At 41.8% G+C, this 25,286-nt stretch overlaps 1 protein-coding gene across 1 annotated transcript in view; it reads right to left on the bottom strand.

Moving 5' to 3' along the window:
* Positions 1–14,821: 14,821 nt before the first annotated feature.
* GAREM1 (GRB2 associated regulator of MAPK1 subtype 1) overlaps positions 14,822–25,286 on the bottom strand; it is a 194,446-nt gene continuing 183,981 nt past the window's right edge. Inside the window, exons 5-6 of the mRNA XM_010586786.3 lie at positions 21,799–21,965; positions 14,822–20,350 (exon numbers count right to left, since the gene is read on the bottom strand). Of these exons, the coding sequence (XP_010585088.1) occupies positions 19,450–20,350; positions 21,799–21,965 (1,068 nt within the window). The 3' untranslated portion in view covers positions 14,822–19,449. The remainder of the gene's footprint in view (positions 20,351–21,798; positions 21,966–25,286) is intronic.

Genomic DNA, 25,286 nt, shown 5'->3' with positions numbered 1-25,286 from the left:
ATTTCATTGGAAAGAAAACCAAATGTAGGCATGAACTTTAAGTACAAAAACAATTTCTTAAATAGTAACTACAAACCAAAAAACCAAACCTGTTACCGTTGAGCCGTTTCCAACTCATACTGACCCAATAGGACAGAGTAGAACTGCCCCAACTGGGTTTCCAAAGATCGGCTGGTAGATTCAAACTGCCAACATTTTAGTTAGCAGCTGAGCTCTTAGGAAAAAAGAAGTACAGGTATTTTAAAACATTTAATGCTTTTGGCGAATGATTTTTTTTTTTAGAATACCACTTAAAGAAGAGTTTGTTTTCAAAAGCAGAATTTAAATATTCAATTTGTTTAAATTCACCCGTGCAATGGCACATATATTTATTGAATGTAGCCTGGGCAGAACAATGCTGAGGGGCGGCTGGGGGAGTTCTGGGGGCTAAACAACCAAAAAACCAAACCCATCGCCGTCTAGTCAATTCCAACCCATAGTGACCCTATAGGACAGAGTAGAACTGCCCCATAGAGTTTCCAAGTAGGGCCTGGTGGATTCGAACTGCCGACCTTTTTGTTAGCAGCCTTAACACTTAACCATTACACCACCAGGGTTGCCATTGGGGGCTGGTACTAAGATAAATAAGACACGTCGTTAGTTGCCCTCGTGTAGGCTCAGATTCATGGCGACCCCTTGTACAACAGAATGAAGTGATGCCCAGTCTGGCACCATCTTCATGACCATTGGCATGTTTGAGTTCATTGTTGTGGCCACTGAGCCCCTGAGGGGCTCATGTTCCAGCACCATATTGGACAATATTCTGTTGTGATTCATATGGGTTTTTCATTTGCTGATTTTCAGAAGTAGATAACCGGGACTTTTTTCCTAGTCTGTGTTAGTTTGAAAGCTCTGCTGAAACCTGTGCCCCAAGGGTAGCTCTGCTGGTATTTGAAATACCGGTGGCACATATCAACATCATAGCAACACACAAGGTACCACAGTACAACAGACTGGTGGTGGAAATTAGACATAGGAACTCGCAATCCAGCAACAAAACAAGAAGCTTAGACCCAAATTCATCACCCACTTACTCAGCAAATAACCAAAAGATATTACTGAGCACCTACTATGGATAAATCATTGTCTTGGTTGCTGTGAGAGAGATATAAGGATGAATAAGACCCAGTTCCTGACCTTAATAAAGGAGTCTAAATGCCAAGTCTGTCCTTTCACTGAAAAGGTTAATCTTTGTTGGTTCATTATCTTACCATTTTACATGACAAATAATAACAAAGACTCCACTACTCTCTTTTTTTTAATATGTAAGCGTACTTGCTTTTTTTGTTTTTCCTTTGGGCACAACTTTCCCCTTTCAAAGAAAGGAAAGCCTGGCTCGTTCTTCCCAAAGGCAATTTTATCCCTCCAATACTGTATTGCTCCCATGCTTCTGTTTAAGCTTTTCAAAGTTAAAGAAAGTTAGACATAAATTATCCTAGACTGAGAGGTATACTGACTCATAAATGATCCTTTGTGGAATGCACCATTTCCTACATTAAAAAAAATTTTTTATTGTGCTTTAGATGAAGGTTTACAGAACAAATTAGTTTCTCGTTGAACGATTAATACACATTGTTTTGTGACATTCGTTGCCAACCCCACAACACTGTTTCTCAACTTTGGGATCCCCATTTCCATTCGTCCAGCTTGTCTGTCCCCTCCTGCATTTTCGACTTGGTCTCTGGGCTCGTGTGCCCATATAGTCTCGTGTGCCCATATAGTCTCATATACATGGTTGAGCTAGATGTACTATTATTTGTTTTATAGGCCTGTCTAATCTTTCGCTGCAAACCATTTTGTTTTTTGCTGTAATGACTTGTTACATTCCATTCATACAGGTGTGGTGATAAGAGTCATCTGTATAAATTAATCCTACAGTGGAAATGGAAGAACAGTGAAAGAGGAATTAAAACCTCTGGATGATATTTGCCTAGAGCTTTAAGGCTAAAGAAATCAACATCTTTATTTTTGTTTTCTTGGTTAGTCTTTGGGTAAGTCTTTTTATACCACCATATCATTCTTTTGCACTCCCAGAGGCTCCCTAGCCTAGTTTCAATTATGAACGTTTTGTCCCTACATTTAGGTATTCCATTGGAAACACTGGTGGTGTAGTAGTTAAGTGCTACGGCTGCTAACCAAAAGGTTGACACTTCAAATTCGCCAGGCGCTCCTTGAAAACTCTATGGGGCAGTTGTATCCTGTCCTATAGAGTCGCTATGAGTTGGAATGACTCCATGGCAAATGGGTTGTTGTTGTTTTTTGTTATTCAATGCAGAGGACCAATTAGATACCTGGTAGCTGCTTGTTTGTGTGGGTCAGGGTGAAGGAGGCGAGGGAAGTGTTTTTTGTGGTCTGTGACTAGCTCTGACTCATTGACATATATTTAAATTCCAGAACCCCAAATAAACTTGACAAAAGGATTGACTGACACTTGAAAAAAAGATCTTGAGCTTTAGCAAAATCTACAGCTGGTGACTGAGTTGTGGCTTTGGCTGTTTGGAGAGGTTCTCTCATCTGTTTGGAGAGGCTCTCTCATCTTTCATCTGTGAATGAGTTTTGTCAACTTCATTCACTCATCAACCAGTAATTACTTAGCAGTTACTATAGGCCATGCACTGTACTATATGTTGAACATAAACCCATTGCTGTCGAGTCGATTCTGACTCACAGCAGCTCTATAGAACTGGGTTGAACATACATGAATTAATGAAACACTATTCTAATCTCCAAGGTACTCAAAGCCTAATGGCTTTAATTGTTTTACTGTTAAAAAAAAAAAAAAGGTTACTTTAAATTCCCCTTCATAGCCAGTTGTGATGATAAAGTATGGCTAATTACTTCTTTCACTACGTTCGATACAACTTGACATCCCCCCCAAAAAAGGAGTGAGGAAGGGGTGTTGAAATGAGAGAATAGTTCTATGTTCCAGCATTTTCATATACGTTTATATATTTCAGTGAGAAGGACAAACTCATTTTACAGTGCTTTAAGGTGAAAGTTTACAGCTCAAGTTAATTTCTCATATAAAAATTTATACACATATTGTTATATGACCCTAGTTGCTATCCCTATAATGTGACAGCACACTCCTCCTTTCCCCCTTGTGTTTCCCATGTTCATTCAACAAGCTGCTGTTCCTTTCTGCTTTCTCATCCCACCACTGGACAGCAGCTGCCCATTTAGTCTCGTGTATCTACTTGAACCAAGAAACACACTCTTCACGAGTATTATTTTATGTCTTATAGTCCAGTCTAATCTTTGTCTGAAGAGTGGGCTTCAGGAATGGTTTTAGTTTTGGGTTAACAGAGAGTCCGGGGGCCATGTCGTCTGGGGTTCCTCTAGTCTCAGTCAGAACATAATCTTTTTATGTGAGTTTGAGTTCTGTACGACACTAAGGACAAACTTATTCAATTACCAGGCAACTACTTCTGAAATACGAAAAAGCAAAAAAATATATATCATACATATCCAATCTTTATCCTGTTTACCCAGAACCAGCTACCCAATTTGTGGGCCCACTGTAAAATTAGCCCATTGTTAAAAAATCATTAAGAATTTCAAGATGGTGAAGACAGAGCATTAGTCCAAGTGTGGGGGCCCCTCTAAGTGTGACTGTGCAGGTTGTAACCCAGGAAACCAGTCCTGCATTTACCATTATATGGGGTGGAGACATTATATTTCTTCTGCCCCTGCCAGCACTTTAATTCTTTTTTATTTTATTGTACTTTAGGTGAAAATCTACAGCACAAATTAATTTCTCATTGAAAAATGTATACACAAATTATTTGTGTGACACTGGTTGCAATCCCCGCAATGTGTCAGCACTCTCCTCCTTTCCACCCTGGGTTCCCTGTGCCCATTAGCCCAGTTTTCCTGTCCCTTCCTGCCTTCTCATCTTTGCTTTTGGGCAGGTGTTGCCCATTTGGTCTAGCATACTTGGTTGAACTAAGAAACACATTCCTCACGTTTGTTATTTTTTGTTTTATAATGTGTACTTGGCCGAAATGTGGACTTCCAGAGTGGCTTCAGTTCTGAATTAGCAAGGTGTCCGGGGATTCCTCCAGTCTCTGTCAGACCAGTAAGTCTGTTTGTGTGTGTGTGTTTCAATTTGAATTTTGTTCTACATTTTTCTCCCATTCTGCCCTGGACCCTCTATTATGATCCTTGTCAGAGTGGTCGGTGGTGGTAGATGGGCACCAAGTAATTTTTCTGGGCTCAGGCTGGTGGAGGCTGTGGCTCATATGGTCCATTAGTCCTTTGGACTAATATTTTCCTTGTGTCTTTGGTTTTTTTCATCCTCCTTTGCTCTGGATAGGATGGGACCAGTAAATGTATCTTAGATGGCCGCTTGCAAGCTTTTAAGGCCCCAAATGCTACTCACCAAAGTAGGATGTAGAACATTTTCTTTAAGAACTATGTTATGCATATTGACCTAGATGTCCTCCAAGACTATGGTACAACACCCTAATTTTTATTGCACTGTAAAAAACCAAACCAAACTCGTTGCCATCAAGACTCTGACTCATAAAGACCATATAGGACGGAGTAGAATTGCCCCATAGAGTTTCCAGGGAGCACCTGGTGGATTCGAACTGCTGACCTTTTGGTTAGCAGCCGTAGCTCTTAACCTCTATGCCACCAGGGTTAAAAATTGGATGATCTCAAGGTATTGCTCTAGACCAGCATTTTCTAAAGCATGGTCTGGAGAATTTACCAAGTTCGATTAAATATAGTAAAAAAAAAATTTATTCAGAATTTTTTAGAGCCTGTGATATACTGGAAACCCTGGTGGCATAGTGGTTAAGTGCTACGGCTGCTAACCAAGAGGTTGGCAGTTCGAATCCACCAGGCGCTCCTTGGAAACTCTATGGTGCAGTTCTACCCTGTCCTGTAGGGTCGCTATGAGTCAGAATCGACTCAACGGCAGTGGGCTTGGTTTTTTTTTGTGATATACTAATGTGCATTATGCATATTCAAGAGGTGCAATACAACATATAACATTCCACTTTTTTTTCCTGTGGGTGTGAGACAACTGAAAATACAGGCAAGAATAAGGATATAATCTAGGAGAGATGAAGGCCTAACTTGTTCTAGAGCTGAGTTCTGTCCTCAACTTTTAATTTATATAAAAAATAACTGCGGTAGGGGCGGGGAGATATCTTCACCAATGTTATAGGTTTAATTGTGTCCCCCCAAAATGTGTGTCAATACGGCTAGGCCATGATTCCCAGTATTGGATAGTTGTCCTTCAATTTGTGATCTGTTGTAAATCCTAACCTCTATGATGTTAATGAGTCAGGATTAAAGGCAGTTATGTTAATGAGTCAGGACTCAATCTACAGGATTAGGTTGTATTTTAAATAAATCTCTTTTGAGACATAGAAGAGAGAAGGGAGCAGAGAAGAGCGGGACCTCATGCCACCAAGAAAGAAGTGCCAGAGGTGGAGCACGTCCTTTAGGCTTGGGATCCCTGAGCTGAGAAGCTCCTAGACCAGGGGAAGATTGATGACAAGGACTTTCCCCCAGAGCTGACAGGGAGAGAAAGCCTTCCCATGGAGCTAGTGCCCTGAATTCCGACTTCTAGCCCCCTAAACTGTGACAGAATGGATTTCTGTTTGTTAAAGCCATCCACTTGTGGTGTTTCTGTTACAGCAGCACTAGATAACCAAGACAACCAAGATGGCCCATATTTCTACATTTAATGTTGAAACAAAGCATATTTACTGCATGGCCATGGCAGACGATGCTGGTTACCGAACCAAAGTCTGATATCCTTTTTTTCCTTGTTCATAGAGCCCTGGTTTGTTCAAAGTTAGATATACTCATCTGTGCAGCTCTTGTAGCTGGGGTGGTCATGTGACCTACTTTTGGCCAAGTGGACACTTATGGGGTGGAGCTTCTGAGAAGTACTTTTCCTGATTAAAAAGGAACAGACTCAGTTGGCATGTGTCTTTTGCTCTTCACGCTTCTAACCGATCTTTCTGCTTGGAAGTCGGGAAAAATGTTTGCAGGCACAGGATATATGTTATGATCCCAAGGAGGAAAGCTACTGGCAAGGGCAGTGGAGCAGGAGACCTGAAGGATCCTGGCCTCCGGAAGCAACCACACAAATCCTAAATTGCCTTCTTTGGGCTTTTTGTAACTTGAGAAAAACAAACCCCTACTTGACTAAGCCACTGTAGTTGAGTTTTAGTTCTGTACAGCCAAGCAAAATCCTAACAGATAAAAAAAAAAGAAGTCTGCCTAAAATGCAACAATAGCCAAAACTGAATCATTGTCTTATTCACACCCTGCTTCTCTGTTTCTTTGTTATCCGTTTGCCCAAGTGGACGACCTGGAATCCATCTTCAGTCCCATTGGCCCTCATTCCTAGTAAGCTGAGACATCCTGTTTTACTACTGTCACTGCCACTGCTCTGAGCGTAATCTTCTGCTATTCAGCTACCAGCCAGCTGAAGTGCAGCCCCCAAAACTCCTGGGGGGTCAGTCACTGTAGCTTTCCGACTTTGGGGAAACCCCATGCTTTCTGTGTTTAAACATTACAAAGCCTGATATGGCTGGTGACAGAGGGAAAATGCTATGAAGGGATACCCCACCGAGCCTGTCGATTGAGGGATTCTTCATGACTGAGCAGACTGTCTTTCAATCTTCCAAGCAGGGGTTCTGGCTTAAGCACTGTAAATTTGTCATAAAATTCATATTTTATTGTCTCTTATATCTAGCAACCCCTGGGATACTACCATCATACTAGTCTTTTGCTCCCCTCTTCTCATATTGTATTAGGAGGGGAGTGGCAAAAGTTTGAAAGACTCATAGGTGTGTGGGGCTCTGGGAGGCTTCAGGCACATGCTTTCAAAGATAAATTCTAGCTGTCACGTTTGACCAGTGTTATGGATTGAATAGTGTCCCCCTCAAATAAGTGCTGTAAATCCTAGCCCTGTACTTGTGGATGTAAACCCATTTGAGAATAGAGTTTCTTTGCAATGTTAATGGAGCATATTAGCATAAGATCTGTTTTAAGCCAATCACTTTTTAGATGTTAAAGAAGATCAGGCATAGAAGCAATTAAGCACAAATGGGTGAAGGATAGACGCCAGGTGGAGATCTCCAAGGAACACCAAGAAGAATGCTAGGGAAGCTGAGACAAGGATTTTCCCCCAGAGTGGACAGAAAGAGCCTCTCCCTAGACCTGGTGCTCTGATTTTGGACTTCTAGCCTTCTAAACTCTGAGAAAACAAACTTCTGCTCATTAAAGCCACCCACTTGTGCTATTTCTGTTACAGCAGCACTAGGAAGCTAAGACAGTTACCAAGTCCTTTCAGTTTTACTTCCTAAACACTGTTCTAACTGATCTATTTCTCTATGTCCCTGTTGGTACAGCTTGGCCTCCTCACCCCTTACGTGAATTACCTATGGTCTCCTACTTGGTTCTCAGCACCTAGGTTTGCCTTCTTTCAGTCCGTTTCTACTCACATCCACAGTTGTGGGCCGCTCTCAAGACAATCACATTTCTCCACGATCCTTACTGATGAATGACTGCAGTGTGATAAAAACAGATAAGCATGCTTACGTGAAAACTTTATTTGGCCTTGGTACTGTTTCAAGATGGCAGCCTACACCATGAAAACTGAAATTCTTGGTAGTTTACTGAATTTTATAAGAATCAATCACCTGAATTGAAAAGTCTTCCTTCACTGTCAAAAACTGCACTACTGAAGGTAGTAAAGAGCATAGAAAATGAAGTGTAAAACATTTATGCAAAAATTAGATTTTGACAATGATTCTCTTTTTCTCATTTGGGATTTGCCTTTTCTTTATACATCCTTCCATGATCAATTAGGTAGGTTCATAGTTTGACTTTTAAGGTGAAGAAGGGAGATTGTAGATGTGCTTTCTCAATCCCAACTTTAACGTCAGCTTTAGTGTAATGTTGTCTGATAGCTTTTATTGCAGTTTGAGGGTTTTTTAGTTCCACAACCAACCAAAGCAATTAAAAAAAAAAAAATGAAGAAGTACAATTCCTTTTTGTTTATTTGTTTTCCGAAATCTCAGGATTTCAATGCCTTTGGCTAACTGAGGAAAATGGAAAAGTGACTAGTGAGAAGATAAAACAACAAAAAACCAAATCCATTGCTGTTGAGTAGATTCCAACTCACAGCGACCCTATAGGACAGAGTAGAACTGCCCCATGGGGTTTCCAAGGAGGGCCTGGTGGATTTGAACTTCCAACCTTTTGGTTAGCAGCCATAAGAGACCTTCAATATGGCCGGACTTAAAATTTTACCCTGTACTAACCTTTGACTTGGCATTGTACTCCATCAAAGAGTTGACTAGAGTAATCCTTGGGTAGTCATTGTTGTTGTTAGCTACCGTTGAGCTGGCCCCACACTTACAGGGACAGCATGCACAGTTGGATGAAATGCTGCCCTATCCTGTGCCATCCCCTGGATCCTGATTTGTTGTAGATCGGAATATTGTGATCCACAGAGTTTTCACTGGCTTATTTCAGAGGTAGACCTTTAGGCCTTTCTTCCTAGTCTATTTTAGTCTGGAAGTTCCACTGAAACCTATTCAGCATCAGGCTGTGCACGAGGTGCCTTGGCTGGGAATCAAATTGGGTCTCCTGAATACAAGGCAAGGATTCCACTGCTGAAACCTCAATGTCCCCACTGTAAAATTAACCATTTCCTTTGAGTCGATTCTGACTTATGGAGACTTCATGTGTGTCAGAATAGAACTGTGTACCACAGGGTTTTCAGTGGTACATTTTTTGGAAGTAGATTGCCCTACTCTTCTCCCAAGGTGCCTCTGGGTAGACTTAAACCTCCAACTTTTGGATAAGCAGCCAAGTGGGTTGATCTTTTGCACCACCCAGGGACTCCAGTAGTCATTAACCAGCTGCTCCTTGGAAACCCTATGGGGCAGTTCAACTGGGTCCCATAGGGCCACTATGAGTTAGAATCGACTCCAATGGCAACAGGTAGTCATTAACTGGTTGGAAAAGCCCGACACCCTGTGGCTATGTTCAGTACTACAGCTGCTTCTCTACCTAGGTGCACAAGTTTGTAAACTCCTCCTAGCAGCTACCATGGATTCAGTGGGATAAAAGGTGTCTGTGCTATTTATGAATCATTTACATTTCCCCATCTTACACTGGTCTGATTTAGTACCTCCATGGAGTCATCGCCCCTTTGACCAAAAACAGGAGACATGCTCAGAGCCTCTGTTGATTTCCACATCAGTTGAGGATTGCCTCCTATTTTTCAGCCTTAGAAAAAGAGTGGTCAGAGGACCCAGGGTAGCCATTCCATGCACTAAAAAAAACAGTAAAATTTATTGTCAAAAGTCAAAAGTCAAGGAAATTGGGAGACAGTGTCGTAGTGGAATGAATACACAATGGAAATCAGCAGTTTTTATCTTAACCTTAGTTCTGATTTCCACTCATATGTGGTCTGAGGGAGTCATTTACCCTCCATGAGTTTATTCCTATGAGACAGAGCCCACACAGTGCTGTATTAAAAATCATGTTTTCTTTGCTTGGCTTCCTGCCCCCCAGTGTCATACTGAAAAGCCCTGTTTTCTTTACCGGGTTCCCCTCCCACCCCAGCTTTGCGTGTGAATCTTGCTTTGGCTTCGAGGTTATATGTAAACCCCATTGCGCCTGCGTAGTTTGATTAAGAATGTTGCTGATGTAACTTGTGTGAACTCCCTACTTGTAAACCTCTTTAAAATTAACCTGCCTGCCCCCCTTGGCGAGCAGTCTTGGCAGCAGCACCTCGGCCTGACTCCTTTCCTTATACAATAAAATAGAGGTGTCTTTCCTGTTCTCTCACCTTGGTCTCTCATTTATTGGTCAATATTTTTTTTATGAGTCATGCTGAGCAAGAACCTGGGTCTTCCACTCGGTGACACCTACACGACGCAGGAAGCATCAAAAGAAGTTGCAAGGAATACACTGAGTCATTATACCAAAAAGAATTAGTCGATGTTCAACCATTTCGAGAGATAGCATATGATCAGGAATCGATGGTACCGAAGGAAGAAGTCCAAGCTGCTCTGAAGGCACTGGTGAAAAACAAGGCTCCAGGAATTGATGGAATATGAATTGAGATGTTTCAATAAATGGATGCAGCGCTGGAGGTGCTCACTCATCTATGCCAAGAAATGTGGAAGACAGCTTCCTGGCCAACTGACTGGAAGAGATCCGTATTTATGCCTATTCCCAAGAAAGGTGATCCAACTGAATGTGGAAATTATAGAACAATATCATTAATATCACACACAAGCAAAATTTTGCTGAAGATCATTCAAAACAGAGCTGCAGCTGTATATCGACAGGGAACTGCCAGAAATTCAGGCTGGTTTCAGAAGAGGACGTGGAACCAGGGATATCATTGCTGATGTCAGATGGATCCTGGCTGAAAGCAGAGGATACCAGAAGGATGTTTACCTGTGCTTTATTGATTTTGCAAAGGCAAAATCAAAATCAAAATCAAAAACTGTGTGGATCACAACAAATTATGGATAACATTGCGAAGAATGGGAATTCCAGAACACTTAGTTGTGCTCATGAGGAACCTTTACATAGATCAAGAGGCAGTTGATCAGACAGAACAAGGGGATACTTTTTGGTTTAAAGTCAGGAAAGGTGTACATCAGGGTTGTTTTTTTTCACCATTCCTATTCAATCTGTATGCTGAGCAAATAATCCGAGAAGCTGGACTATATGAAGAAGAACGGGGCATCAGGATTGGAGGAAGACTCATTAACAACCTGCTTTATGCAGATGACACAACCTTGCTTGCTGAAAGCAAAGAGGACTTGAAGCACTTACTGGTGAAGATCAAAGACCACAGCCTTCAGTATGGATTGTACCTCAACATAAAGAAAACAAAAATCTTCACAACTGGACCAATGAGCAACATCATGATAAATGGAGAAAAGATTGAAGTTGTCAAGGATTTCATTTTACTTGGATCCACGATCAGCAGCTGTGGAAGCAGCAGTCAAGAAATCAAAAGACGCATTGCATTGGGTAAATCTGCTGCAAAGGACCTCTTGAAAGTGTCAAAAAGCAAACATGTCACCTTGAAGACTAAGGTGCGCCTGACCCAAGCCATGGTATTTTCAATCGCACCATATGCATGTGAAAGCTGGACAATGAATAAAGAAGACCGAAGAAGAATTGACGCCTTTGAATTGTGGTGTTGGCGAAGAATATTGAATATACCATGGACTGCCAAAAGAACAAACAAATCTGTCTTAGAAGAAGCACAACCAGAATGCTCCTTAGAAGCAAGGATGGCGAGACTGCCTCTTACATACTTTGGACATGTTGTCAGGAGAAATCAGTCCCTGGAGAAGGACATCATGCTTGGCAAAGTACAGGGTCAGCGGAAAAGAGGCAGACCCTCAAGGAGGTGGATTGACACAGTGGCTGCAACAATGGTCTCAAGCATAACAACGATTGTAAGGATGGCACAGGACCGGGCAGTGTTTTGTTCTGTTGTGCATAGGGTCGCTATGAGTTGGAACCGACTCGACAGCACCTGACAACAACAACACCTACAAAGTGAAGAGGTTGGACCAGATCATCTCTAAGGTCCCTTCTGGCCCTACATCTTAGGGATCTGCCCACAGATGGCATTTGCTATTGCAATACAATGAATCCCTTTTATATGGCTTTTCTAGCTATGGTCTTGTAACTTCCTTGAAATGATTCGGTGGGACTATACAAACACGGTACATAAAACTCTTGCCATGATTGGCTGGGATATGCAGATAAGGTGCCTGTTTACCACCAAGGGGATTGGCCAGTTTAGCCATCCCAATCCCAGAGATTGAAGGGGATCTCACTACCACCAAGAAGAAGTGCCAGGAGCAGAGCATGCCCTTTGGACCTAGGGTCCCTGTGCTGAGAATCTCCTAGGCCAAGGAGATGGAGAGCTGTAACACCAGAGCTGAAACATTGGAGAGCTGTTACATTGGCATTGGTAGCGGCATGAGATGGCAGCAGGGCCTGGAAGCAGAGGCTGAGAAGAAGCCATCTTGATTAAAGAATTGTATCCTGAGTCATTCCTGTTAATTCCAAGTAGATCCTGATCCCGAGTTGTAACATGATAAATTCCATAATTGTGACGTGGTTTGTGAGTTCTGTGTGGCCATTGCAACGAATTACTGAACCCGGTAGAGAAGTAGAGAGTGCTGTGGGAGGGATGGCTGGTGTCGGAATTGATGAAAAGGCTGGAGAGTAGAGGTCTTTCTGACCTCCACCTCATAGGAATCAGCCTTGGGTTGATGCTGATTATTCTCTCTCCTCCTTCTGAAGTTAGACAGGGAGGTCTGAGGCCACCCTTTCACAGCTATCTCTTGCACAATGTCTCCTGGCCAGTTGTATTTCCAAGAAGATAACTCACTTTCTTGTCTACTCATCACTGCCTCTGGTCCTGAGATCACTCTTAGCTCAGGTCATCCATTCACAATAGTTTACTTTTCAACTGCCTGTGATTTTTGGGGACAATATCTGAGTCAATGTATGGGAACACATTGATCTTTTTAGCTCATTTTACAGCCATTAAAAATTTGAGATAATTGGCTTAATTTAAACTGTAAAAAATGATTAATTTGCAAGTGATAAACCTGGGATCTCTAAAAGTTCACATCTTGCTCTCTTAAAAGTTTGCTCAGATATTTTATGATGAATAGAAGTTTCATTGATGTCATTCATTAGACATTAGATGTGGCTGCAGTGTCTTACAGAAGCGAAAGCTTGATCTTGATGTCACAAAGACTGGTAGCCATCGGGGCTGTGATTGCATTCATTCTGTCATTCAACAGAACCTCAAGTGGCATCTACTTTTGAAGATAACAACCATGGAGATATAGCCCTGATACCAAGGAGCTCAGTTTACAGATAGGCACAGATATGTACTCTTACATGTTAGCATAGAAGGAGCATAGGAGTGAAACCCAGTTGGCCTGGGGGTGATACTTGGTAAATCCTAAAGGATGTGTATTAGTTAGCTAAACTAAGAGGGATTGAGGTGGGAGGGCAACATCTTGGAGGGAAATTCATTTCAGCCAAGAAAGATTTTTTCAGTACTTACCGTTTTCAATGATTTGGCTTTTTCTGACCTCAGATATGTAGGAACTGAAGGAAATTTGATTGTTTGTTGTGTGCTGTCAAGTTGATTTTTGACTTATAAAGACCCCATGGGACAGAGAATTGCCCCATAGGGTTTTCTAGGCTGTAATCTTTACAGGAGCAGATTATCAAGGTATTTCTCCCACAGAGCCTGGGTGGGTTTAAACTACCAAACTTTTAGCTGGCAGCCTAGTGCTTAAGCATTGGGCCGTCAGGGCTCCTTTATTTGATTCTAAGCCAGCTTATTTCTAAACTCAGATTTACTTTGCAATATTCAATTTGGGGAGTCACATGTCCTAATGTGTTTCTACATAATCCTAGGACCCTGGGTAGATCCTTGGACATTTAGCTAACTCGTGTTAATCCTATAGGCTCTCCTAGTGCACATCCCTGAAACCCAGGAAAGTGGCCACATACAGATTTAGTCACAGTCTTTATCTTTGCAAAATACAGGGGATGGGTAGTGGGAAGCTTAGGTGTAAGGAAGAAACAAAGATTTGGGGATCCCTTCAATCTAGTAAAAGAAGAGGGAAATTAGGGCATAATATGTTGGGAAGCTATTTCATACTATTTCAAGTGCAGTAAAAGCTCTCTCAACCAACGTCCACTTGCCAATTCTTCACCTTCTCTGTAAAATCTACTGTGGATGCTGCAGCATGCTGAATGCTCCCAATTTTTGTCTTGTGCCCTTGTCATGGGTTGTGTCCCCCCAAAATGTGTCACCTTGGCTAGGCTATGATTCCCAGTATTGTGTGATCCTCTACCATTTTGGGATCTGATGTGATTTTCCTATGTGTTGTAAATCCTACCTCTGTGATGTTATGAGACAGGATTAGAGGCAGTTATGTTAATAAGGCAGGACTCAATCTACAAGATTAGGTTGTGTATTAAATCAATCTCTTTTGAGATATAAAAGAGAGAAGGGAGCAGAGAGGCAGAAGGTCCTCATATTATCAAGAAACAAGAGCCTTTGAACTCAGGGTCCTTGTGCTGAGAAGCTCCTTGACCGAGGAAGATTGATGACCAGAGCCTTCTCCCAGATCCAACAGAAAGCCCTCCCCTGGAGCTGGCACCCTAACTTGGACTTCTAGCCTCCTAGACCATGAGAGAATAAATGTCTTTGTTAAAGCCATCCTCTTGTGGTATTTCTGTTACAGCAGCACTAGATGATGAAGACAGCCCCCAATGTTGGCACTCTGTTTATGATAGCTGTAATTACGTAAATTAAATTGCATGTAAGCCAAGGAGACATGAATTTGTGTGGTTTTTCTTCTCCCCAGGTGAACATGTATATTTACTCTTTTAAAGCTCAACAGTTCACCTGTATTTGTCTTTTCCTCTAACTCCAGATTACACAGGCACCAAATGGGATTCTGTTTGAATCCCATCAGGTAAATTGGTTACCAGCCTCTTCTGTGTAGAGTAGCCAGTCTCCAATTCTTAAGAATACAGAATGGGCTTGCAATATGATGTATTCTTCCAGACAAATTCCATACTCCTCCAGGAGTATGTATCTTAAGTATTTTAAAAATACTTTAAATACTTAAAGGAGATAAGGATTTTTTAAAGACACTGAAGGCAGATGGGGCAGTGTGTTTCTACAAAACTATACACTAGGTCCGACTCACTAAAAACAACTGCAAGGCAAGGAAGTTTTTAAAATCTCTTTATTTGTAGACATTTCAGAATCATTTAAATCAATCATTAAATGAATTTTTTTAGACGTAACATACTGTGTTTATCTTGAGGTACAAATTGGGCCCGTTATAACGCTCTGGAAACTACTACAACTGTTAACCAGTAGTTAACAACTGAAGTTTTCCAGGCAAAGAAACTGTAAGGGTGGTTACAACATTCTTTGAAAAGAATATACCATTTCCACTTAAGGAAAATTCTGCGATTTTGAATTAATTGAGTTCATTTTTCAAGCTAGTAGCATAAACAATATTTTAAAAGGAACTGATTATGAAAGAGGGAGAAACAGTTTATAGCTAAGAAATTATCTGAGCCCTACTACAAATCATGAGATTGTAAACAAAGGATATTTGTAATGTGATTAAGCTTCATTACAGATTTCGTAGCCTAAAAGTTAGAGCAGCAAAATTACAGAAGATATTTGTATATAATTTTAACTCAAATCACATTTATCCCTTATTTCTGACTTTTACAATCAAATTTTAAAACACCAAATTTTGAAGACTAAGTGATGTGATTTAAAAAGACGTGGCCATAGAAACCCTACACTATTACAACCCTGCAGTATTAAAGTCCTACTTTCTACCATTTATACTCTGGGCATCTTACTCCTCTCTCCCTCTCAGCCTTGGTACCTCTATATTTTTAGGTAAATAAGTGGGAATTGATGTAATGGGCAGAAAGTTTCTGAAAGCCTTGTGCATCAGCTGCAGATTTAATGTTTCCAGTAGACTGAAATTGAAATCTTCTTCGAAGAGCTATTTTGTTTTCCAGTTATCCAAAATGTTAATCATACTAGTTGGGCATGCCGAGTAGTGACTTTTTTAGACAGCATTTGGAAGGTGAAGGACCCTCTATCCATCCAAGCCCACCTCTCAAAGTTCTCTGAGGAGCTGAATGGATGTGCTATGGGTCTGGAATGTGAGCAGACAGGTGTTGATGCATGTGTCTGAAAACAGTCAGAGTCCACTGTCATATGTCCTGAAAGACGGCTGTTTTATTCTACATGAGACAATAAATATCACCAGTTAGCCAAATGAGCAGTTCACTGAGATTTCATGAACTTGAATTGTGTATGTGTGGCAAAAAGCCTAAGTGTAAATTTCACAGTTCGTAAAGCTGAGCAGCTCAACTTAAAGAGGAGAGAACTTGCAGGCATTTACAAGATTCTGAGGAGTGCGTTTGGGTTCTCCCTCACGACATGATCACATCCACATTTTAGATTTTAGCTGCTTGGCTTGGTTTATTGCTGATCGCTCTTTTCTGAGCAAGGCTGTGATGATTTTAGCCATGAGTTTAAGGATCCAACAAAAGGGTCCTGTTTAAAGAGACATTTCTCCTGCAAGCATGGTGGTTGCTGCCTGGACTGCAGGAATCTGACAGAAGGAGACGCACCGACTTGAGCTGGTGGGTTAGAAACGGGCTGCTGTGGGGATGTGTGAACATCGCTTTCCACGGCAACACCACAGCTCTGGGAAGGGAAAGGCTGTCTCCCTCAGACCTCTGCTCTACTTCTTGTCATGGTTCTCTTGTGGGTATGAGGGACTTGTCTAGTCAGGGTGCCCAGGTCTTCTACAGAGAGGTGTTCAGCTCAGGAATGGCTTATTGCGATTATAGTTATTTGTAGCTTTAGAGATGACAGAACATATTTATTACAATTAAAAAATATTCCAAGTCAATGAAAGAAAAAAAATAACTAGTGGGAGACAAGGCTACTTTCTGCCTCACATATATTGCAAGTTTTAATTGTCTGTCTGGTGGTGTTTACACTTTCTTTGAGAGAGGCTGCCATTTCTCCCATCTGCGGATTCTTTAAAGATAGGACACACTTAACTCCATACACCCAGCTGCCCAGAGAATTTCATCTCCCTTAAACATTTCACACTCACAATATCAGGAACTGTGATTTCAAATATAAACAATATGAGCTCTAAGAGGGCAGGAGCTGTGTCTTTTTCCAGCCTTGTAAAGTCAGCACTAGCACTGTGCCTGGCACACAAAAGGTGCTCAATAAATGTTTAATGAATCAATGAACGAACGTATGAATGAAACGGCACAGTTCCTGCCCTCAAGGAGTTTCCATATTGTCAATCAAAACAAGAAAAAAAAAAAATCTCTTTTGTGTAGTTTTGCAAAAGGAAAAAATCAAAGGAAGAAAAAAAAAAAGGTAAAAAGAGTCACTTGTTCACGTGGGGCAACCTTCATAGTAAACCAAACTCAGCTGTTTTTCCTCCGGAATTTGAGAGTTGTGTCCAAGCGCCAAGTGTTTTAAAACTGATTCAGCAAGTTTGACAAGGAAAACAGCTTTTTAACTACATCTTGTCTGTTTTCATTTTGAAGGAAAGTTCTTGAGAGGTGAGCTTGGTAAGGGAGTTCCCCTCCCACAAAAAAAATGCTTCTAAACATTAAAGTAACTGAGGGATCTCTTGTCATGTGAGTGCAGTACTGGAAACTGTTTCATAGGTGTGTCGGTTACTTCTGAAGGGGTGCTCCAGTTTGACAAATTTTAAAGCATTCTTTTACCTATAGTATTTACACTTTGGGAGACATCTAGGAGAAAAAAAAATGTCCCCCCACCCCTTTTCTAAGAAGATCTAACATGGAAAAGGAGTCCCTGGGTGGTGCAAATGGTTAACACGTTCAACTGCTAACTGAACGGCTGGAGGTTCAAGTCCACCCAGACGTATGTGCCTTAGAAGAAAGGCCTAGTGATCAATTCTTAAAAATCAGCCATCGAAAACCCTATGGAGCACAGATCTCCTGTAACATACACAGGGCTGCCATGAGTTGGGACTGACTCAATGGCGACTTATGAGAATAGGTATCAACTTACCACAACTTTAATCATCAGACAGATTAAAATTTAATGCCAAGAAAAAAGGATATATTGCAGAGGACAAAAATAAGATCTGCAAAACTAGACTGGTGTGTAGACGCATGTTCCAAAAGATCGCGATGTCTTGTCTTTAAATTCTTTTTTTCTGGTGAGCAGGAGGACCAGATAATAGAACAAAATCTAATCCTGCAAGTCACGCTGACACGATGTTGGCTGACCTGCCCAGCACGCAGGCTGCAGCTTGATCACACGTTGCCTGTATGTCCAGAATCTGGCGCAGACCCTGGAGAAGGCAGAGTTGTATGGAAGGCGCCTTGCTCAAACTTTAAACTTGTCTAAGATTTATACTCCTTCAAAAAGAATGATGAAAATGCGTTTATTTTGGAATATTTAATCACATTTAGTAAAAAGTGTCAGACTAATGTCCTGGCATTCTTCAAATAAAATTGGAATAAAAATAGGGTAATAAGTATCTTCTTTGGAAGAGAGGAAAAAAAGAGATTTGAGAAATAAAAAAAGCACTCTCATTGATATTTTAAAAAAATTACTCAATAGACGTAGCACATGTAGCAACAGGGAATAATATACCTGACTTTGAGCTCTCCTAAAGCATGAGGCATGTTGAGAACATCTAAGGTGCCCCAGGAAATGCTCTTCAGATCTCTATCAGACACCACAGGAATAAGACCCTCAAACCAGGGAAGAATTATCATTTGACAGAAAGAAACTGTCATTTCCCCAGATATCAGCATGGAAGGATTATATATAAAAGCCAGCCCTATAATGGGCTTAACTCAAATTTAATTCTTCAATATGGACTCTCTAATGATTTGTTCTAAGTCTTCAGTCATGAAGCCTAATAAGATTCAACTTTGAGTGACAGGGGTTCTGAGAATCTTTGGAATCATTCTGTCCACTATTCCTAAGAGAATCAACTTTGTCAGCCCTAAAACCTAATAGATATTTGAAAGGGGACAGATGTTATCTAAAATATGTGACTCAGAATGATGTTTTAAAACATGTGCGAGGGTGTTACGTATGTATAAATATATACATAGAAGTATATATTGTTTTTTGTCTGCTCAAAAAAATTAGCAGCAGTTACAGATAAATAATTGTGGTCATGGATTTGTGTCATTTCTAAGGACGTCGTCATATATCCTCCAACAGATGACTTCTGGAAAATGCCTCTGATAAAAACATTTCCCCATCAAGCATGTAACATTAAAGTGTCATTTCATATCACTAACATTTTCAGGCACAAGAATAAAACAATGAGCATTAAGCAATCCAAACGACTGAGCACAGAATATACTTAATTGTCTAAAGTCAATCCTCCCCTAAAGGAGGGAATTATTGTTCAAAAGTGTTTTCTTTTCTTTTTTTTAAAGATTTTTTATGTCTTTCAGCTTTGGCTATTTTGTAATAAATATACCTTCTCACAAAAACCTACTTGGGTAAGAATGAATTCTCGGAACGTGCCTTTTTCCTTTTAGCAGCTGTTGTGCGTTGAGTGACCTATAAGGCACACCTCTAAGTGTTCTGTACAGCATTTTTATTGATGCACAAAATAGCCTGTTCACCATTCAAAACCGTAATCTGCATAGTAAGAGCGTCTCTCATTCCTATCTATTCACAGAGAAGGTTTTTAGTGCAAAATCATGAAATTCTGTCCCAGCCCACCCCTTCTAGCACACAGTTACCAGTTTCGTTCCATGCTACATGGGGTTATTTGGCTATATCTTGGGCCTCCAGCCATTAATGAATTGCATTATCTTCTTCACCTGTAGCTTGCTTAATTTGAAATCCTCAGAAAGGATTTCTTCTGTCAGCTGAACGAGCAAATTACCATCAATCTTTTCAGTCACAAAGAACGATACGACATCTTCAGACAAACCGATGAACCGCAATGACTTGGACACTTCTTCTATAGAGAGCCCCGAAAGGTTGGCTGGTGGCTGCCATGGGGAACCATCGCCACAAGACCGGGGTGCCAGCTGGAGGTGGAGTGGAGATGAAAAGGGATAGGAGACCGAGAAGATGTCCTGCATGCCCTTTTGAACAAAATACTGGTTGTTGGAGAGGTCTGGTGACCCAGACTCGGAGTCTTCCTCAGCACCATCAATTTTCAGAGGCAAAGGAGATGTTTCGGAGGCGGCTTTCTCTTCCACTGCTTTTGGGGGCCGTGGGGGTAAGGCAGGGCATGAAATACTCTGCTTTGTCGTGCCAGCTGCAAGAGTTTTGTCATCGGTGCTCTCCAAAGAGTAGCTTGCTGACTTGGGACAACCAGAGATGCTGCTACTGAATTCTGCAGTGACTGAGCTGGGTTCAAGCTGGCTGGTGAAGAGGTCACAGTCATCAAAATCTAAAGGTGTCGGGCAGTTTCTCTTTGGTGTGCCTGGTGTCTTGTGTCTAGGATAACTATAGCTCCTGCTCGGATCCAACAGGAAATCACTCTTCGTCTGGCTCTCAGATGCTGCCGTATAATGGTTAGGCCATGAGAGCCTGGAGGACAGAGCTTCGCCAGAAGGACTTCCAAACGGGGATAACAGGCCCACAGAGTCGGCTTTCATTCGGGTGCATGGATAGCAGGACACAGGAGCACTTTCAGAAGGACTTGTGTCACTTTTAGTAGCGCTGCTTAAAAGCAAACACAGAAATGGGGGTGAGTGAAAAATAAAAGCCCCAATTCCAAGCCTGTCATTATCCACAGATGTTACTTGCAAGTAGGAAAAAAAATTTCTTATGAATTCAATAAAGTACTCACTAATCTCAAGTGAGTTTTTCTTTTTAACAATCTTTAATAAAACACATTGGTAGTTATGGATATGGACATAATGATTTTATGGCATATATATATACTTTCTTTTTTTTAGAAACTAACAAGAAAATTTTGATCATTAAAATTAGTTAGTGGATGTCTGGATCTTTATGATGAAAAAATTCTTAAGTCATATTTGGGCTTAGCATCAGCAGGTGCCATGATTGATTTGTGACGTCTGCAGTGGGCAAGTGTTGAATGAAAGAGCAGTAAACGGGTGTCCTCATGCCTGCCAGCTTTGTGATACACTGATATGACTACATCATCACCATCTATTACTCTATTTCCATCAATAAGTCTGAAGTAGGAGGAAAAGTTTCAATAAATGTGTATGTTTGCCCTGGCTTATGTACAATTCAATATCATTAGCATAAAGATTTAAATGTCCAGAGAACAAAAAATACCTGCAAGGAGAGCTGCGTTAAACTGTAAAGATCACATTGGGAGTAGTGCATTCAGCTCCGGGTGCCATATTTTAAGAGCAACATTGAAACTAGAGTGTGCTCAAAGGTAGGTAACCAGGCTGATGAGGGATCAGTAGCGATGCCAAGGGAAACAGTGGACCGAACTGAGGCTGTTTCTTTTGGAGAAGAGAAGACTTACATCATAGCTGACTTCAACTTTTCATGGAGTGACAAAGAGAAGAGGAGTGGACCTATTTTTGTTTTTCTAGACATAAGAAATAGTCGAAAGTTAAATACAGATAGATTTCAACTTGATATTATGAAAGATTTATAAAAATAATTACCAGCATTTGTCAACAATGGAATGAGCCGCATTGCAAAAGAATGAGCTCCCAGCACCGGAAAGATCCGGACAGAAGTGAATGGCTACCTGACAGTGATGGCTAAGAAGGGATTCCTGTACTGGGTGGAAATTGAGACGAGCCTTTCAATTTTAGGTCCTGGGTGAAAAGGTGGTGTCTATCTGCTTGTGTCAAAGTCAAAGCAGAAAGAAGTAGATGTTGGTTTGTGAGAAGTGATGGCAGCCCAAGAGTTGCTTCCAAGAGAATACAGTTGGCCTTAATCACTGCATTTCTTACAGATTCTTTTCTTCCTAAGACATTGACTCTTCCATCCTAGCTCAAAACCAACTGGGTCCCCATCATGCCTTTCCAGTAAAATTCCTTAAAAAAAAAACGAAAAAACATTTCCTCTCCCACCGCTCTACCTAGGTTTCGGCTACCTTGTAAACGTTCTCAAGAACCCGTGAACCGGCTGATGAGAAGAACCTTGTTGAAGTGGGACCTGGCATGAAGACTTACATGTTGTGCAGCCCTGAAGAATAGTAGGACAAGGTGGGGCTGGGAGAACGAGCCTGTTGCCGCGCTGGCTTGACTGTGCGAGGAGGAATGGAGGGACTTGTGGACAAAGGCTTTGCACTTCGGGGTGGAACAGGTGGGGCGTTCAGGAGCCGGCATTCTTCCCTGACCTGGCGCAGAAAAGAACACTCCGGGTTAGCAACAGACTGACAATGCCACCGGGGCCAGCTCCAACCTGAAGGGTCATGTCACTGCTCTTAAACAGGAAAAGAGTGGGAGTGAGGAAGGGAGAAGACTGGAGCAAACAAGAAGGATGGAAAACACCAGAGGCTGCCAGAGAGAAAATCGGATGCCTATCAGATACATGGAGGGACAGACTGATTTTGAAAGAAACTGCTTGGTAAACATAAGATACTGCTGAAATGTAGGAAGTAACGTGTACGTTTCAAGTGTCTTTGGTTAAAGAGCTAGTGAAATGTGAGGGCTTATAAAATGTGTTAAGAAAAAAAGGACACAAAGCAATTGTGATCTTCCTGTAGTATGGGATGAGGTGACCCTTTCCTACTGAGTTGTATTTATTCACCGTGCCAAGTTCCATTCCATTTGATCCAAAACTTAGGCCTCTGTGGACCTTCTCTGTAGACTTTCTCTGGCTTAAAGCTCCTTCTGAAGCTAAGTTCAGGGATTCTCATATGGAAATATAACGTGTAGGACCTGGGGATCCTGCTAAAATGCAGCCTGATGCAGTGAGCCTAGGGGGTCCCACAGATATGCTAAATTTCAAACAAGCTCCCAGGTGAGACCGATGCTGCTGGTCCCTGGGCCATATTGTGAGAATCAAGGCTACAGGGAAAATAATAAGGCAGCTCTCCAAACCCCCAAAGCAGTAGTTCTTCTAAGAGCTGCTCCAACCCTCCCGCTCTCCCTTCATATTCACACTGGAGAGGGTCTTGGCAGCCTGTGCCTTCCACTGCCTCCTCGATTCTGCCAGCTGTTTCCACTTGGCTTTCCACCCACCACAGACATTCATTCAGACTTTTTAATGAAAAGTACATTTTACATGTACTTCTCTCTGTCAGGCAGCAGGGGGCAGGTTACACCTGGTTCTGCCCATTTACCCTAAAGTACAAGGTAAAGAGAAAGCCCATTCCGCTTGTGCTTTGAAGCCTCTTTGTCTGCTTTTAGGACGTGTTCCCATCAATTTCTTTCACCTTTGCCTTCGACATCTTTCTATCCAGGCAGCTCTGAGGGTAATGAAGACAATGAAACAGCAAGTTCCTATTAGCTTTGGTCTGAAGTTCGCATCCAACAAAATAAAAAGGGTTCACATTATATTGCAGCTTCTACCACCTACATGGAGCCCTGGTGGGGAAGTGGTTAAGAGCTCAGGCTGCTAACAAAAAGGTTGGCAGTTCAAATCCACCAGCCTCTCCTTGGAAACCCTATGGGGCAGTTCTACTTTGTCCTGTAGGGTCGCAATGAATTGGAACGGACTTGACACAACTGCCACCACCTACACTACACAAGCCCTCCACCTGGCTTCCCAGGCCTGATGCACTTGTGGAAGAGAACCAGATGAAAGGCCAGGTGACTACGGATGGCCGGCAAACCTCAGTTCTATGTGAAACGGAAGCAATTTAAGAGTTTCACCTGTTGCTTCTACCTGGCGACCCAGAGCCCAGGTAATTGGGACTCACTGGATTGGAAAGAAAAAGTGTTTCATCTGGAGAAGCCCTTTTAGCTACAATAAAACACTCAGAGCAGCAGGCTTTCTTCCTCAATAGCTCTAGGCTTCCCTTTCTGAAATCTTCTGGCTAACACCACTTTACACTTCCAATGAGAGAAAACAAACAAACGAACAAAAAAACCCACTGCCATTCAGTTGATTCCAACTCACAGAAACCCTGTAGGACAGAGTAGAACTGCCCCATAGGGTTTCCAAGGAGTGGCTGGTGGTTTCGAACTGGTGACCTAGTTAGGAGCCGTAGCTCTTAACCACTGCGCCACTGAAATCAGTTTACAACTTCCAAATTTTGGAATTAGCCATTAAATATGATGTTTCATTAGGAACAGTCTAACTGAAATGGGCATTATAGTATTGCTGAAACATCAATTAGAAATAATCCTTTGACCAAGGTCTTAGAACTCTGTAGCTGAATTTGACCCATGGGAAGTAAGTCCTCTCTTCCTGTTCTTATAACCATGCACGGGCAGTCAGGACCACTTAGAGCTGGATTCTGCCGCCTCCTTCCGTGACTCGACAGTCCTGACCAGCTGTCCAATAGGTTTTCCACTTGGGAAGAGGCAAGGGGGAAGGGATTAGTGAAATATAGACAACTGAAAGCCACTGGGCCTGGTGAGGAGGTGAGCTTTAGCTAACTGAGAGTGTTTACAGCTAAACCTCTTAAAACAATTTAAGACATAGAAAGCATGGCTACATTACTCCTCAGAGGAGGTTAAAGGACTTGTGTGTGTATGGGGTAATTCTTACTCTTTAGGAGATGGAATGTGGCCAGTGAAAAGAGATGAATATGAGACCAAAGAAAGATTTGCTTACATTGTGATGAGGAGGCAATTCATTGGAGTTCACAGTTAAAGAACTAAAGGCCATGATAAGACGTCGGCTGTAGTTTGTTGAGGCACAAGACAAGAGGCTTGCATCGCCCCGGGCAGGTGTGAGGGGCGGTCTGGTTGGGTAGCAGGGCTGATGACCCTGCCAACACATCTCCACATGCCTTTGGTATTTTCAACTTGCTGCTGCTGCATACGTGGTTGTCTGTGTGAAGTCACACCGCACTGGATTTTATGGGGAAAATGATGTTTTGGTGGGATATACATATTTTGGAATTCAGAAGTTACAGTGAGGGTTTGCTGTGCCATCTTACCAATTTTCTTACAACCTTATAACATTCTACATTTCTTTGCTTCTTGATATGATACAACATGGGCCATTTATATCCAAGAGAACTGTAGCTGTGCTTTAAATGAATTTTATTGACAATAAAAGGCAATTTATAATACTGGATGGCCAGTCACCCTGCTTCCAGTTTTCCCTCATATTCAGTTACAACTTTTAAGTGTTATATTTTCTGCACATTCTAAAAACCTCAGCATGTGGCTTTCATCACGTTACCTTCCATCTTCAGTGGCCCCTCTGATCGCTGAAGTCTAGCTATCTTGCCTTCCAGCCCAGGGCCTCTGCAGTCTGGCTCCCACCCTTCATTCTAGCTGTTTCTCTCCTTCCTCCTCTACAGGAAAACATGGCACCATCCAAAGTGGTGGATTCAGTGTCACTTCAACACACCCTGTGCTTCCCTGCCCCTCTCTTCACTTTGGTTTTTAATGTTCATCCCCACCTAAATGCTACTTTCTATGGCCCAGCCCCAAACTTTACATACTCTGGGACCATCTCAAGTAGCCACCCGAAGTGACCACGTCTTCTGAACTCTGCTAACACATACTGTTTATATTTACTTACTTTTCATTCATAT

Source organism: Loxodonta africana, chromosome 11, assembly GCF_030014295.1.
Source record: "Loxodonta africana isolate mLoxAfr1 chromosome 11, mLoxAfr1.hap2, whole genome shotgun sequence".
In the NCBI taxonomy this organism is placed as follows: domain Eukaryota; kingdom Metazoa; phylum Chordata; class Mammalia; order Proboscidea; family Elephantidae; genus Loxodonta; species Loxodonta africana.
Note: the sequence above shows the minus strand (reverse complement) of the source record. Positions and strands in the feature narration are given on the sequence as shown.